At 36.5% G+C, this 16,549-nt stretch overlaps 3 protein-coding genes across 5 annotated transcripts; 2 read left to right on the top strand and 1 right to left on the bottom strand.

Moving 5' to 3' along the window:
* Positions 1–1,168: 1,168 nt before the first annotated feature.
* On the bottom strand, positions 1,169–3,630 carry LOC149724689 (uncharacterized). Its single transcript, XM_089891981.1, has 5 exons — positions 3,247–3,630; positions 2,511–2,741; positions 2,091–2,250; positions 1,655–1,728; positions 1,169–1,558 (listed from the first exon to the last, which is right to left on the bottom strand). Exons 1-5 carry the CDS (start codon positions 3,533–3,535, stop codon positions 1,173–1,175), a joined length of 1,140 nt encoding a protein of 379 aa, XP_089748107.1. The 5' UTR covers positions 3,536–3,630; the 3' UTR covers positions 1,169–1,172.
* Positions 3,631–5,184: 1,554 nt separating this feature from the next.
* On the top strand, positions 5,185–6,736 carry LOC149724688 (actin-related protein 2/3 complex subunit 3-A-like). Its single transcript, XM_089891987.1, has one exon. It carries the CDS (start codon positions 5,616–5,618, stop codon positions 6,153–6,155), a length of 540 nt encoding a protein of 179 aa, XP_089748113.1. The 5' UTR covers positions 5,185–5,615; the 3' UTR covers positions 6,156–6,736.
* On the top strand, positions 6,690–14,347 carry LOC149724687 (uncharacterized). Of its 3 annotated transcripts, none has more exons than XM_089891973.1 (17): positions 6,690–6,829; positions 7,136–7,235; positions 7,623–7,682; positions 7,992–8,155; positions 8,726–8,867; positions 9,111–9,182; positions 9,492–9,666; positions 10,030–10,106; positions 10,342–10,669; positions 10,920–11,033; positions 11,343–11,456; positions 11,729–11,786; positions 11,949–12,174; positions 12,369–12,927; positions 12,976–13,049; positions 13,393–13,512; positions 14,092–14,347. In XM_089891973.1, the coding sequence occupies exons 1-17, from the start codon at positions 6,795–6,797 to the stop codon at positions 14,212–14,214; spliced, it is 2,541 nt and encodes an 846-aa protein (XP_089748099.1). In that variant the 5' UTR covers positions 6,690–6,794; the 3' UTR covers positions 14,215–14,347. The 3 variants fall into 3 exon arrangements, with proteins under 3 accessions (XP_089748099.1, XP_089748098.1, XP_089748097.1); XM_089891972.1 differs by having other exon boundaries at positions 12,967–13,049; XM_089891971.1 differs by having other exon boundaries at positions 12,369–13,049.
* The last annotated feature ends 2,202 nt before the right edge of the window (positions 14,348–16,549 follow it).

Below are 16,549 nucleotides of genomic sequence, written 5' to 3'. Positions count from 1 at the left end.
TTAGTAATTTGTTATGGTGACTTACAAGTATTGTAAAAAAAACGGAGCATAGCTTAATAAATGGGCGCATTTCTATATTACAAAAACCGCTGTTACTTCAGGATATTTGGATATATAGTAGAGTGGGGGAAGTCGGGACACCTTCAGCGTAAAATGTCCTAATTGTGTTTTTAACAATGATCCGTGGTAGACGCGAGAATACGGTTTTATAATTCTTTAAATGTTCTTTGTATACTACCAAATGGGAGGAAAAATTAGAATGAAAAGGTGTCCTATCTTCCCTCACCCTACCATACGAGAGGGACGAAATCCCACATTAATACACCAGTACTTGGTCAAAACAAATATGTCCATCTGTTCTTATTAATTAATCGATCACCTGATTCTGGTTTTTAATTAATAACTTTTCGTAATGTTTCGGACTAATCCGCTGACAAGAATCTTTAATTACTTTTTATTTACAGCCTGCTGGTTGCTTTTAAATACACCCAAACAAATGTATATTATAATACGTATATGCCATGTCTTCACTCGTAACGACGTTTATCAGCCATATGTGCTGTATTTAGTCTTGTTGAGGTATCTTATCTATATATAGTAGGGTGGGGAAGATGGGACACTTTGTCAGACGAGGATTTTTTTGATTTTCTTTTTACGGAATCCCATTTAATAATAACCAGGAAAATAAGGTTACAGAATTATTCGACAGTATTATCACGGCTTTATAAAACGCCCGTCAAAGCTGATTACTGTTTTTAAATATTAAAAAAATATGCAAAATAAAGACAAGGTCTGAATCCCGTGTGATGAAACATGGTAAAAACGGTAGTATAGGGTGGGGTAGGAATGTAACATGTTTTATTTTATATTTTCTCATCCCATTTGGTAGAAAACAAAGAATATTTACACAATCGTATATAACAGTACCCTCACGACTCTAAAAAGCGTTGTTAATTGTTAGAAACACGACCGGAAACTTATGTGTTAACGGTATCCCATCTTAAAACCAATGTATATTCCTATATAATTAAGTATAAACCATGATGTTACCACACGCATATGATATGGTATATAGTCCTGGGTATATATTTGTGGGCCGTTTAACAGCATAAAATAGAACCGGTCCCAATAAATGCCGTACAACATATATATATATATATATGGCTGAGTGGTTATTGGTTTGGTTTTTGTGTTTTTGCTGTTTTGTTCACTTGGCTGTAAATCGGGGCATGCGTTTCTTGTGTCGTCGTATCGTCTGTGACGTCATCAGCCATATTGTAAATGTCATCTTGAGTACTTGTGTCGTCATCTTGAGTGCTTGTGACATCACCGGCCATGTTGTAAACGTCATCTCGGGTACTTGTGTCGTCATCTTGCGTATTTGTGTCGTCATCTGGAGTGCTTGTGACGTCATCTTGAGTATTTGTGACGTCATCTTCACGTTTCCCACCACGAGGCACGCTGTACACGTCATCCTGATTGATTGTGACGTCATTTTGAACGTTTGTTGCTTCACCTATACTACTGTATATAACTTCTTGCTGTCCCGGATTTTGATCTGAAAACAAGAAATTAACTCATTCTATCTTTTTTTATGATTGTTCAATATCTAAACACAAATGTATATAGGTCAACAATTTGTTATCCTTAATACCTGAACTAGTGCCTTGGTAGTCCGGCTCTTGAGTGACATCTAATGTGCTTGAATCTTTCCCGCTGTTCTTTTTCCTAAAAAAACGTTTAAATATTTTTACGCTATTTTTGCATACATGTTATATCTTCTAAAAATGTGGCACAACAGTTGTTAGGGTCGTCACTTTTCGGCCCCTGGGCAAAAAATTAACGACAATTGCCCCAACCCAGCAGTGGAAACTAGTAGGTTGTCCAAATTGTCAGTCATACATTTCATCCACCCACAAAGTAGTCACATACGTGGTAACTCGTAAGCTGGTTGGAGGTGCATGAAACAGAACACCCCTGTTATAACGACTGTCGTTGCTCCGCCATGCGAGGATAAATAAGTTACATACATGGTAATTCGTAAGATAGCAGGAGGGTACGAAACAAGACACGTAACCCTTGTTACCTACCTTAGCTTTATACAAATTATCAATAATATCACTGCGGCCGCCATTCCCAACACTATACCGATCACGAAATAAGGCGGCGTCGTCCCTCCGTATTTGCTTGTTATCGGCATTGACGTCATGTGTGTGATGACGTCGGTGGTGACGTCAGTTGTTACGTTAACTTTAATAAAACGGTGAAATAATTAGGAAAAGCATAGTTCAGATTGTGTATGTCGCAGTGGAAATAAAGAAATATGGGATAAAGACGGAATTGCTATCCCGTCTTACCCCACATTACACCATGTGAACAACACAACATGCAAAACAGTTATAATATCCGCCCTATAATAACAATACATAACTCGTAAGCGGGCACGAGGTGTAAGAAACAGAACAGAGCTACACAGTAAACTATTAATTAATATTGCATTCTATATTCACCTGCTTTTCGCTGACAAATGTAATATCTTTTTTGATGACACGGAATATCATTCCATTTGTAATTGCTTGTAGATCTTATCTCAACACAATATTCATCACCAGATGAGTTGTTTGGCTCCTTATGGTCCCAATTTGCATAACCTGGTGACACCATCGTTCCGTCATCCCAATGGAAACTTGAATTACGCATTCGTTTCAAACCGATGAACCAAGCATCACGATAACTTGTGCCTGATAACAAACATAAAATACATAGTATAACTTTTTATTTATCTTTTCGAATACGAGAGCGGAGATTGTAACTTCTTACTTAATCCTCGCGTAACGACAGTCGTTATTACATGGGTGTTCTGTTTCATACACTTCGTGCCCGCTTACGAGTTACCACGTATGTAACTTTGTGTGTGATTGTTTTTCTGTATGGCTTAGAATTTGGACAACCTCGGGCTCATAATATTTATAGATCAAACAGAATGGAATTAACAGCAAAATGATCAATGTTCGTAGGTTATTTAGTATAGGGTGGGGAAAGATGGGACACCTATATCACATAAAATCCAAATATCCTGATCATGTTTTATACAATTAACAACAGTATATGGAAGTCGTGAGGGTACGGTTTTATATTGTTTTGAATATTCTTAGTTTGCTACCAAATGAGACGAGAAAATACATTGAAAAGCTGTCCTATCTTCCCCCACTCTACTATTCATATATGAGTATACTAAATAAATACCTTTCGGTATCAGTTTCTCCAAAAAAGTTTGAATCTCTTGAGTTTTGATTTGTGCAAGTTTAGCGTCCATTGACTCACACGCAATAGTTGCATTATGGTAGGTAACTCTACTACCATTGTGTATATAATACTTCCATGCACCAAGTTCATGCCAAACTGGTTGCATGTCTTCGCTTCCAGTTGCTCTTGCTCCACCAACCAGAAAAACAAATAACACGAAATACAGTTTATCCATCTGATGGTCCAATACTATAACCGCATCATACACCACCATATACGTTGCAAACATATATTGTTGATCGCACACTGCGACTTAATAAACTTAAATTGCCTATAGGTGTTGTAGCCAAACTTTAATCGGAAGCATAAGACACTATTATGCTCACTTCCGCCAAACAATAGGTTATAGATCGTTTGTTTGAGCGATCATTTCCTTTTATATAATCCAAAATATAAATAGGTAAGTGTGTAACTTAAGTTCACAATTAAACAGGTACGTTCGTTTAAAGTTAAGGCTGGGGGTTGGGAGAATGAATGCAAGTCACAAAAAAATGCAACCGTTAATTGCTCCAATTACAAAAAAACTTGTGGCAAGGCTTTACTTTTTTGTCGCCTACTATGTAGGTTGTTATATATGTATTATCTATGGTTGTACACCCGTGTTATGAAGTACTTCTGCCAAGCGAGTGGAAACAATTAACATTCATTTCTTTAGCCCGTTGTTTGTTTGTACTGGATTGACGTAGTGTTATACTAAAATCTTATACTTATCACCCACAAAGTGTCATACGTGAGTCGTAAGTGGGAACAAAATGTATGAAACAGAACGCCAACTGTCCTTGCCCCGCCATGCGAGGATAAATAAGTTACAGTCGTTTTATTACTTTAATTTCATTATTACACCATTCATTGCAAAATGGTGCTCCCACAACTTAATAATTGTAGATCAAATATTATTTATCCCCTTTTTTTTATTAACTTCAGTATTTTCGCCATATAAAGTTTGGGCAGTTGATTCGCCAAAACAAATGAGGAAGTGCCAAAAGATTAACAGTTGGTATAATTCTGTGTTTTCTGTCTGCACAAAACTGTATTAGTATGAATGAATGTAACTTACTTTATCCTCGCGTGGCCGGAAAACGACAGTCGTTATCACACGGGTTTAACACCTCGTGCCAACTTACGAGTTACCATGTATGTTACTTTGTGAGTGATTATTTTTTTGGGATTTTTTTTCTTCATTTTTTATGTTTGGCTGATAATTTGGACAACCCATTAGTGACCACTGGGTTGGAGCAATTGTCGTTAAGTGTCTTGCCCAAGGACACATACGCCCACAATGGTAGCAGCGACAGGCCTTGAACCCATTACCTAATGGTGGTAATCCTTTAGCTGGTGGCCACCTGAAATTTTTGTTTCAAAATGTTCCTTAGGTCTCCCTGATACCCACTGTATAATTTTGTTTTGAAAAAACTCGGGCGTTCGTGTCGAAAATTAACTTTAAAAGTGCACGAAATCATGCTGCGTCACCGTATTTTCCACACCAGCCGTTATGAATTAAACCAAGGTTGGATTATAAGTCATAGAATGCGTATTGTTACGTTTGATTCCTACGTTAAAACAGTGGGAAAAAACAAGGCTGTAACGTATGTAATATACCACTATTGTGACGTAACAGACCGCGATTGTGACGTAATAAATCGTTAACCTTACGCAAATCAGACGAATTACGGTGACAAAGCATGTTTTCGCGCATTTTTAAAGTTAATTTTCGACACAAACGCCCGACTTTTTTGAAAAAAAAATTAGACAGCAGGTATCAGTGAGGGCTATAGAACATTTTGAAACCAAAATTTCAGGTGGCCACCAGCTAAATGATTACCCCTAATGGTTACAGGCAGGCGCGCTAACCACTATGCCACGGCGAACGTAAATTATATACGAACCTGCTAATTATACAAAGTACAAAGCTTTAGATCAGTTAAAGTGCTGTGCAAAAATAACACAGAGAGCACAGAAACCTACGATGATCATACAAAGAAACGAATGAATTGCGGGCTTGACTTTATACTTAACGTATATTATCAGTGTGCATAGTATAATGTATGCGACTTGATAATTACTTGCACTATTATATACAAACGTTAATGCAAACTCGGTGCTAGTGAAAAGTCTTCCCCCCACCTTATTTGCTAACCACTAACACCTATAACCACTAACTACTAGCCCCTATAACCACCAACCACTAACACTTTCCACCAGCCTATTCTGCTATGTACCGGAGGATTCTTCACTAGTGCCCTGTATTCTAATAGCTTTTATTTCACTCAGATAATTTCATTGTTATTAGATAAAGACAGTGTAACATTATGCCTGCTTATCATTCTGCTCAAACTTTTCAAAAATCCATTGGCAACCTTGCGTTGGTTCCAATTAAGTGTCCAACCAAATACAAAGGCCCGGCACCGCGTCTGCCAAATGATGCCACGGATATCATTGATGAAACGATCGGGTTCTTTCGTGCAAACATCTTCTTCCGGAATTACGACATAAAATCTGACGCAGATCGTACACTTATCTACATCACATTATACATCCAGGAATGCCTGAAAAAGCTGCAAAGGTGTGCCAATAAAGAGCAAGGAAGAAAGGAGTTATACACCTTGGCTGTTTCTCCATATGACATACCTGGTGACCCAGGTTTCCCATTAAATGCCATGTATTCCAAGCCACAAAGCCGTGCGGAAGCCGACCAAATGAAGGCTTACATCGGCCAGCTTAGATTGGAAATTGGTGACCGTTTGCTTGAGAAAGTTATCGACCAGGAAACTGGCAAACCAAGCAAGTGGTGGATGTGTTACTCCAAGAGAAAGTTTATGGAGAAAAGTCTCTCAGCACCTGGAAAATAATAACACTGGTCAAAAAAACAATAAACGCTGATCTAATAGACAGTATAAACAAGCTGCAAATGTTATCGATATATACTTATTATAAATTAACTGGTTATCGCAATCAAAACCTATAATCATATATAGTAACTTGTGTTGATTTTTTCAAATTGATTAAACCGAAATGCTATAGCATAATTCCGCTTTCTACGCCTATTCAGAACACAAATTTAAATTAAGAATTTATAAACCTTAATTCGCAGGTCTTAACCCAGTTGCTCTAAACTGGGGACATAAAATTTGCGCCTTTAGATTGTCAAGACACTAAAAGCATATTATTTCAAGTGTAAAATCTATTCAACGTGTTCTGATGTCGTGTTTAGAAATATTTTAATTACAAATCATAAGCATTATCCATACTTGCTATAAATAGAAATATTGTGTTACATCTTTGCACTTATATTTTGATCCACAAAATAGTTATTTTAATTGAAATTGGAACATTTAGTCGGTTAAAAAATAAAAACTTTTTTCATGGAATGTTTTTGTGTGCCGCTGTATATTCATTGTAAGCTATATACGGAAACAAGCTTCTATTTAGATTTCTATAGGTTGTCGAATATGTTAAGTTTAAATACTTTTGCTGGATGATTGTGAAATATGGCTACATTGATTGAATTGAACAAACATGGATGGTAAACACGATATATTTAATTATTTTATTTTAAATTGACATTCCGTGAAATAAACCTTAAGCATGACAATTTTTTGTTTGAATAAATGACTCTCATTTATTTATCCTCACACGATGAAGAGATTTTATTTAAATAAAAGACTGGCGATGTCATTTGGGCGAAATATATCAGCGAAAATTGCAGCTAGCATGATGAATTGGTAATACAGGAGTGCGTATTCATGTCTTCCGATATTTAAATAAGTTCAACGCTTATGCCCATAAACCACAATGGTAGCACCAGGTTTTCATGTTTATGTTCTCCCAGGCATCTTACTAGTGAAGGCCTGGATAAATGCAAACAGGAGCTTACTGCAGTTAATAAATCTGCAACAAATATTAAAGACATAATCTCAACTGCACTGAATGTAGGTAGCATGTGTACAACTGTTGATAAAATGTTTGATATATTTTGCGGAGTCAATTTAACTAACTTACGATTGTGAAAATATTTTTTCCACTATTTATTTTTGTCATAATAAAGTGGAATTTGAACATAAGTTTTGATACTGGTGTATTGTAATATGAATTGTTATAACTTATCTATCCTCGCATGGCGGGGCAACGACAGTCGTTATAACACGGGTGTTCTGTTTCATACACCTTGTGCCTGCTTATGAGTTTCTGTGGATGTAACTTTGTGGGTAAATAATGTTGGCGTTTTTTTTATGTAATGCATGCCTGACAATTTAAACAAATATAAATTAAAACAATGTTTACTAATATTCAAGTTAAAACAATCCTATTTAATACAGTTCGACATCGTGGGGATTGGAGATAAATATTTTCCTGATGATATCAACAAGTTAAACGAGGTAAGTGAAGTAACAGTTGTTGTAACATTGTGCTATTGTTATGGGGGACGGAGTGGCTGTATGGATTATTTATTGTCCAAAAATTCTTTCTGTTATTTATCATAACATATTTTTTTCTTATGGCATGCAAGTTAGACAACCCATCAGTGACCACTGGGTTGAAGCAATTGCCCTGTCTTGCCCAAAGACACATATGCCTGCAATGGTAGCAGCATCCGGCCTCCAACTTATATTCTTTGGGTTTAGAGGCAGGCGTGCTAATCACTTTGACACGTTGTTTAAAATAATGACTTCTTATTCTAATCGCAGGTCCCTTGTTTACCATGCGTTTTACAAGTTGTTAAAACCCGTAATATATCGGCACCAAAGTCAAATGAAGAGTCGAATCATTCGCCTCGTATGTTACAAATCCATCTTAGTGATGGAAGCAAATGTGTGGTGGGGATTGAACACGAACATATCAACAAAATATGGTTCGTTTTTATGCTTATCTTAAAGTAGTATATTTAAAATTTTGATGCTTATAGGTCAATTTTTAATAATTCTTTTCAACTTCTAAAAAAATGTATTTAAACCAGAAAAGCCACATAATGTAGCTGAAAATAAACATTTTAACTTTTAATATCACTGATATAGTTTCAGTTTTTAACTGAATGTTTGAGATAAAAATTGTATTTACCCATGGGCTGTGACTGACACATTTGCATGTGTCATACATATGTGTGTTTTTTCATCCAGAAAAATGCATCTATTAGTAAATGGCATATAACAAACTTGGTAACATGTAAGCATGCATGAGGTGTATGAAACAGAACACCCGTGTTATACAACTGTTTTTGCCCCTCCATTCGAGAATAAATAAGTTTCATACGTGGTAACTTTGTAAGCGGGCACAAGGTGTATGAAACAGAATACCCGTGTTATAACGACTGTCGTTTCCTGGCATGCGAAGATAACGTAAGTAAGTTGCATTTTATTTATTCATTATCTGAAAGTTCAATTTTATTTTTGCTTCTCATTATGGTTAATTTTGTTATTACCAGTCTAGACACTCCACCTGGTGCAAAAATTCGAATCCACTCGAAAGTTATTGTTAAGAATGGCTTCTTATTGCTGAACCCAATGAACACAGAAGTACTTGGGGGTAAAGTGGAAAGTTTATACAACAAGTGGAAGGCGGGAAAGGTGAAGAAATTGTTGTTTAAAAATATATGAGTGTGTTTTGTCTACATAGTGGCCTGTATACAAACCCATATATTTTAAAACATGGAAACATTGGGTGTGTACATAGGCACCCATCATTTGGAAAACAAGGGTGCTCTTTACAGGAACCACCCAATGATAATGTGAAGATAGGATTACAGTTTTCTTGATCTCTTTTTTGTCACTTTAACCAACATTATCTTAACTTGTTTCAATATTTGATAGGAAGGTTGTGGTTTTGCCCGTGGGAATAATATTGAAGATGAAACTTCCCCACCATTTGTTCCATTTGGACAAGTAAGAAATATCTTCATGTTTAACTGAATATTATTTTTATCCTCGCATGGCGGGCAACAGTCATTATAACACGGGTGTTCTGTTTCATACAACTCGTGCCTGCTTACAAGTTACCACGTATGTAACTTATTTATCCTTGCATGGCGGGGCAACGACAGTCATTATAACACGGGTGGTCTGTTTCATACACCTCGTGCCCACTTAAGACCACGTTTGTAACTTTGTAGGTGATTATTTTTATGAGAATTTGTGTATGGTTTTTTTACATAGAGGAAATGATGATGGTTATTAGCTTATTTTCTCGCACAGAAAATCGCCAAGCATTACAATGCAAACAAACCGTCATTAAAACCAAGTGAAACCTCCAACCCTGAAGCTTCAAGTGGATTTCGGGATCATCGTGAAGCTGCAATTGCTGAAGTGAAGACACAAGAATCTTCAACAAGGGTGTTCGCTGCTTCCGCTTCCCCACAGATCAATATTGGTTTGTTTCTAAATATTTTTACATCTTATATATATATGTGTATGTAGCATACCATAAAATTTTGCGCTTTCAAGATAAACCACAGTAGTTAAAACAAGTGGCAGCTTTTATAAGAAACACACTCTACATAGGCGCCAAACCTGGGGTGGCAGGGTGGGCAGACTAACCCAACATTTTCTGCACTGAGTTAATCAGTAAATATTAGAACCTATAAATTAGATTTATTTCCCAGATTCCCCAACTACTTTTAGCTCAAAAACTGGCCTACTTTTTATAAAGTTTTAAAGCTTTTTTTTTTAAATATCTTTCAGGTCAAAAATCGCTTCTTTATTTTACACAAATTATATAGCTTTTTGTTTCCAGACCAAAGTTCCACTCGTAGCAATTACCATGGGAAACAAGAGAACAGTCGGTACAAAGGACAAGACAACAAACACAAGGTTCAAACTTGTTTAAATTATAGAAAAAGTTTGGCTATTACACCCTTTGTCCTTGGGCAAGACTTAGACACTTAACAACAATTGCTTCAACCCAGTGGCCACTAATGTGTTGTCTAAATTGTCGGCTACACATAAAAAAATCACCCACAAAGTTACCTATGACTGTCGTTTTCTGGCGACGCAAGATAAAGCAATTTACATTCATTCATTAATTGTATTTATAAATTATTTCCAGCCACCAATAAAAATTGATGAGAAGGTTTGTGAACAACTGATGCAAATGGGGTTTGGTAGCCACGAGGTGGAGGTTGCTGTTGCGAGGTCCATGAATAACTTTGAGGCAGCTTTGGAGGATTTACTCGCATCTAAGGAGGGTGGGATAGGAAGGGGAGAAGATGGGAGGAATGAGAGAGGGAGGGGAGGGAGAGGAGATGATGGGAGGAGTGAGAGAGGGAGAGGAGGTGGAAGAGGTAGTAGGAGTGATAGAGGTGGAAGGGGTGGAGGAAGAGGAGAAGATGCGAGATGGAGTGGGAGAGGAGGAAGAGGAGAAAGAGCAGGGAGAGGTATGTATTCTAATGTTTACTTTGGGTTTATTGCAATAGCATTTAGCTACAACTTCTTGGGTTCTACAATCCTAGTAATTATTAGTTTAAAAGCATATCACTAACATTCCTGTGCTTTCTTCATTCATTTCACTGCGTGTTTGTTTCATTATTAGAATCATTCAACTTCATGAGCTCTGTGGTTCAGGGTTAGATTCACAGAATTTATGATCATTAAAATAAATATTTCACTACATTAATTACAACACAGGTGGAAGAAGTCGTCGGCATCGTGATAATGATGATGAAGAACAACATGCTTCAAACAAAAACACAACTTTATTTGATTTTCTGGAAACCAAGATTCAACCAACAGAGCCAAAACGTTTGTATTTCTAAGCATGGTTGGGTTTTTGTGCAATGTGATGTTGAATGTATGTAACTTCGCATGGCGGGGCAACGACAATGGTATAACATGGGTGTTTTGTTTCATATACCACGTGTCAGCTTACAAGCTTCCACGTATGTAATTGTGTGGGTGATTGTTTTTCTGTATGGCTGATAATTGAACAACCCATTAGTGACCACTGGGTTGGAGCAATTGCCGTTAAGTGTCTTGCCCAAGTACACACAGGCCCACAATGGTAGCACTTTTAGTGACAAATAACACGTACTTACCAATTATCCCATGTAGGACCTGAGAAAGCCACTGTGGATACTGAAGATCAAATGCATGATGATGATCATATTATCGAATATGTTAAACAACTAAGTTTGGTTGAAACTGGTGGGAAGTCGGACAGAACAGGTGATTTATTAACCATTGGTGTCCAACCTTTACATTGTGGAGACTGGTAAATATTTTCATTAAAAGATTTTTTCTGTTACTTTTGCTACCAGGCATAATGTAGTTAATCTTTTAACTGCAGTGTATTTTTAACTTTTCGACCCCCATCTGGCAAGACTTGAGTTGCTGAAAAGAATATTTAGATGTTCGTATTCTTTTTTTCACTTATACTTTGTGAAGTTTTTATATTTGTAATGTAGTTATTTTAAATTATTTCTTTTATTTTATCACAGAAAATTCCCGGTCATCTGATGCAAGTTATTCAAACAGAAGACCCCAGAATTATTCAAAGTTAGTATAAATTAATTTGTAACAAAAACTTTATTTTTAAAGTACATGTGTTAATATAAATGATTGTACGTTTTGAGAATGTGTATTTAGTTCTTTGAAATTTTAATTTAAAAAAAAAACAATTTTTTTTTAATATTTGCGTAAAATTTTTTTGTTTTACAGGAATCCACCATTTAATGATCACACCCCCAATGATAAAAGCTCATACAGGCAAGGGTATAGTTTCAATGCAAAGAAAAGTCAGAACAGATTCGACACAAACAGAGATCAATCTCGTCAACAAAACGAACGAACGGATAAGCATAGACTGTGGAATGAAGAAAAATTGTCCGAAAAAGTTTTGTATCCAAAAGCGGTTGCGCCACGATTCACCAAAGACAAATCTTGGGTTTGTAAACTTTATATAGTAGGGTGGGGTGGGGAATTTAAGGGAAAATAGGTGTTTTGTTCCCTTTTATCATCCCATTTGAGGGTAAACAAAGAATATTTTAGAATTATATTTTTACAACTCTAGAATAGTGTTGTTAACTGGGCCTGTGTACATACGTTTTAAACCAGGTTACAAATATAAGTTGTATTCAGTACGAGGACAAACCAAACGAGCAAGTTGATTCGAATCGACAACGACCGCCAGAGATGAACTTTTACCAACTACCTTCGCAACGTAATGGGCAACAACAACAGAAACAACATCAACACCACTATCAACAACCACATAAACAACAACCGCAACAACTGCCACAACGTAATGTGCAAAAACAACCACAGGAACAACAACAACCCCCGTCACAACTTAAAGGGCAACAACAACAACAAAAACAACAACGACAACAGCAACCACATCAACAACGTAATGGGCAACAACAACAACAATATCAACAACAGAAACAACAACAACAATATCAACAACAGAAACAACAACAACAACAATATCAACAACTGAAACAACAACAGAAACAACAACAACAACCACCACCTACAAACTCTGGCAAACAGATGACTTTGGGTGAAACGGCTGAAAGAATGAAATCACAAGGAAGGAAAGTCAATGTTGAACAACATAAGTATAAACATACGCAGCAACAACATGCGCAACAACAACACGCGCAGCAACAACATGGGCAACAACAACATGCGCAACATACGCAGCAACAACATGGGCAACAACAACATGCGCAACCTGCGCAACCTGCGCAACAAGCAATGGAATGCAAGTGGAGCAAGGGTTCGTTTTGCCAAGCCAAATACTGGGAAGATGACAAGGTAGTTTGTGATGCAACTGCATAGTGGTTAGCGTGGCTGCCTCTAACCCAGAGGTTATGGGTTCAAGGCTTCACGCTGCTACCATTGTTCAGCAAGATAATTAGCCGTAATTGTAAACAATAAAAAAGTAATTATCCACAAAGTTACATATGTGGTAACTCGTAAGCAGGTACGAGGTGTATGAAACATAACAGCCGTATTATAAAGACTGTCGTTGCCCCGCCATGCGAAGATAAACAAGTTAAATTCATACACTATTATGTATATCATATACTGTGAAGCTGTCCACCTTTGTTTAACATTGCTAAACTATATGCATTATCATAATATTCATGTGTTGCAGTTTTACAAAGCAAAGATAATGAACATCCATCCAAGCAAGTCAACGGCTGTCGTTGTTTTCCTCGACTACGGGAATTATGAAGAAGTTCAATTGAAAGATCTCGTACCACTCAGTAATATGGTTGGTTGGTTTTAACAAAATTCATCAGATCATAGTTCATGTCTAATTAATATTAAAAAGAGAACTGTATTACTTTTTTTCAACAACGACTGGCGCCAAGGCAGCGATAAGCTTGCCAAGAATCTAGAGGTAACTGGTTCAAGGCTTAACGCTGCTATTGTGGGTGTATGTGTCTTCGGGGGAAGACACTTTAAAAATATTTGAAACAAAGGACAGGTTATTTAGTGACAAAATAGCATTTGTTAAAACTCACTTATAGTCTGGCTGTTATCATTATGGAAGTATGTATTCTTGATCAAGACACATACAGCAATCGCTCTAACCCATTGGTCACTTATTGGTTCTCCAAATTTTCATCTACATAAAAAAAATCACAAAATAATCAGCCACAAAGTGTATCTCGTAAGCTGGCACGCGGTGTATGAACACCCAGGTTATAACGACATGTTGTTTTCCGCCACAGGAGGATAAACTAAGTTACATTAATTTGTTCAATCATAGTTAAAAACCGATTTACAATTTATTGTAAGAAAAAAACGTGTTCGGCGATCATTCTTTCAATATATTATGTATTCATAGGTTAGTCATCCCAATGTGACGTCATATACGGGTCCAATCGCCGGGTTAGAGTTCACGAAAGGTCACCAGGGACCGACAAGATATCCTCAATATAACGACACATACCGTGATAACGCGAGATAATAAAATCAAACGTTTGGCCGTTAGGTGGTGCTCGTGTGTCTTTGCCGTGATTCCTTGTGGCGTCACAAATTCCCCTGTGACGTCATATTTATCAACGCTTCTGAAATGCCTTTGATAATAAAATTTTCGAATCCAGATCATCAATTGTTTGTATCAGCAAAAAAATTAACAGCGTTGACTTGGATACGAATTAATAAAGCTGGAAAAATGTTACAAAAAAAAAACAATTTTGCAAGTGGCCTTTTTATGCCACATGTAAAGAAAACGGTAACTACTGAAGTACACGATTTGTTCACAATAATAACTTTGTGGAAACGGAGCTCAGTTTAAGTTAAATTGAGCAAAACGTTCAACACTCTGTTTGATACAATAAGTTTAAATCAACGTCATTCTGTTACTTCTGCTACCAGGCATAGTACAAACAAATATATCAGTGGCGAAGTCTCGCCGTATGGCAGACGAAACGTTGGAAATACACTATACGTTTTTATACCAGATGAGCCACTGATATATTGTTTTTAAATCAACGTGGAGTTATATTCTCACATAATTTTTATTTCTTCGAATACAGTAGTAAAGATCAAGTTAAATGATGTATAAAGGAAATTAGCAGCAAAACGAGAGTTGTTATAACACGCTATACAAGAAAAAACAACTTGAGTAAAAGCGTGGCTGCTAAACCTACAAAACACACCGCGTTTTATTTCAAGATATCGCATTTCTCTTTGTTAGTTTTGGTATTTGATGAAATAGGAAGCTGTTAGTCAATTGGAACTTGATATGTGTTTCGTAAGTTGAGGTTGTGGTGTAAAGTTTATACAGATATATTACTGTAGGTTAAGATGGGATACTGTTACCAGCCATATTTCCTAATCTGTTTTTAACGACGTGAAAAGAGAGTGAAAACCATCTACTTCCTACTATATCTGCTTAGTTGCATAGTATTGTTGGGACAAACCTAACACAATTGTTTATTTATTTCCTCGATTAGGCTATAGTGACGAATACCAGGTAATTACCAAAATAACAGTCGATGAAAAGCTGGAGTAAAACTTGAGTAAAAGTGTCAGATGAAGTCTAAAGCAAGTAAACTCACAGTGAGTTTTAGTTAATTAATTAAAACAACGAAGAGAAAGGAATTAGCAGCGAAACGAGGCATATCTAATGTTTAGAATATGCTTATTAAATTTTGTGTTTTATATAATTTGAGTTAGGTCGTTATGTGTATACAGGATTTAATATTAAATGGCATAGTATCGTTTTACATAGACGTATAGTTTAAATCAGATCAGACTGAATAGCAACCGGGGGATTTTTATTTGATCTGCACGAATTAAATTTTAATCCAGACGATCGACTGAAATATTCATGAGTTTTAATTTTTGTTTTGACAATTATATCAGCCTTAATTCAGAGTAACGACTACGTTTTGATCGACTTTCGGATAACCCTGCTGGATTTTCCAAACCAGTGACTCACCATCGCATAAGACGTCCCACGGTCCCAGCACTAAACGTCTCCCAAATTAATTGATCGGCTCGCTTCCCCAACTTTATTTACCCGACTATAGGATCCAGCTAAGTAGTCCTTTCCCCACAGCGCTACTGCGTAGTTAAGTACCATCAACTCGATTGGCGAATTTTTTAGTTGCTCCCAATAGAATCAAAGTAGGGAGGAAATGTATGGATAAACTCCATTGTTATTATTTAAAACTCGCTTCTCGTTAAGTCGCTGGTCCCGTCCGCCGTCTTAATGAAGGGCTTTGGTTAGAAGTGCGCTTGTACATAGTGAAAAACAGTAGCTTTTTAGTATATGTTTTGTGGTATGTATTATTGCAGTTACAACGTATTAGTTTGGGGTGATATAGTTTATGTTTTCATTCTATTAAATATTGTTGGCAGTAAACAAGAAATATATGCAGATTTATATAGCCGTATCCGCTCGACTAAAAACACGATTAGAAAATATGAAATATAGTACGTGAAGTAAAATGAATATACCGTTAGTAACAAGATCGAATATTTCCTGATCGTGTTTTGAACAATTATATAGTAGGGTGAGGGGAGATCGGAAACCTTTAACACATAATATCCAAATAGCCTGATCGTATTTTAACGAATTTACAACGGTCTGTGGAAGTCGTAAGGATACGGTTTTATAATTCATTAAATGTTCTTTGTTTACTACCAAATGGAAAGAGAAAACAAAATGAAAAGGTGTCCCATCTTCCCCCACCCTAATATACCAAGTCTCATTTAGAGTCGCAAAGATACTGTTCTAATTCTGTGGTGTATGTTTTGTTTAAAAAAGAGAAAACAACCGGTTTCATCTTATC

The sequence above is a fragment of the Ciona robusta genome, chromosome 14 (genome assembly GCF_009617815.1).
Source record: "Ciona robusta chromosome 14, ASM961781v2".
Lineage (NCBI taxonomy): Eukaryota > Metazoa > Chordata > Ascidiacea > Phlebobranchia > Cionidae > Ciona > Ciona robusta.
This window is presented reverse-complemented; position numbering and strand designations above follow the sequence as displayed.

Excerpts from the sequence above, each read along its gene's own strand:
- LOC149724689 (XM_089891981.1), bottom strand. The coding sequence starts at position 3,535 with ATGTTTGCAACGTATATGGTGGTGTATGATGCGGTTATAGTATTGGAC. Across the intron at positions 2,251-2,510 it reads CATTTGTCAGCGAAAAGCAG|TTAACGTAACAACTGACGTC; the intron begins GTGAATATAGAA and ends GTTTTATTAAAG. Across the intron at positions 1,559-1,654 it reads CTACCAAGGCACTAGTTCAG|ATCAAAATCCGGGACAGCAA; the intron begins GTATTAAGGATA and ends TCTTGTTTTCAG.
- LOC149724688 (XM_089891987.1), top strand. The coding sequence starts at position 5,616 with ATGCCTGCTTATCATTCTGCTCAAACTTTTCAAAAATCCATTGGCAAC.
- LOC149724687 (XM_089891971.1), top strand. The coding sequence starts at position 6,795 with ATGGCTACATTGATTGAATTGAACAAACATGGATG. Across the intron at positions 7,683-7,991 it reads ATATCAACAAGTTAAACGAG|GTCCCTTGTTTACCATGCGT; the intron begins GTAAGTGAAGTA and ends TTCTAATCGCAG. Across the intron at positions 11,787-11,948 it reads AGACCCCAGAATTATTCAAA|GAATCCACCATTTAATGATC; the intron begins GTTAGTATAAAT and ends TTTGTTTTACAG.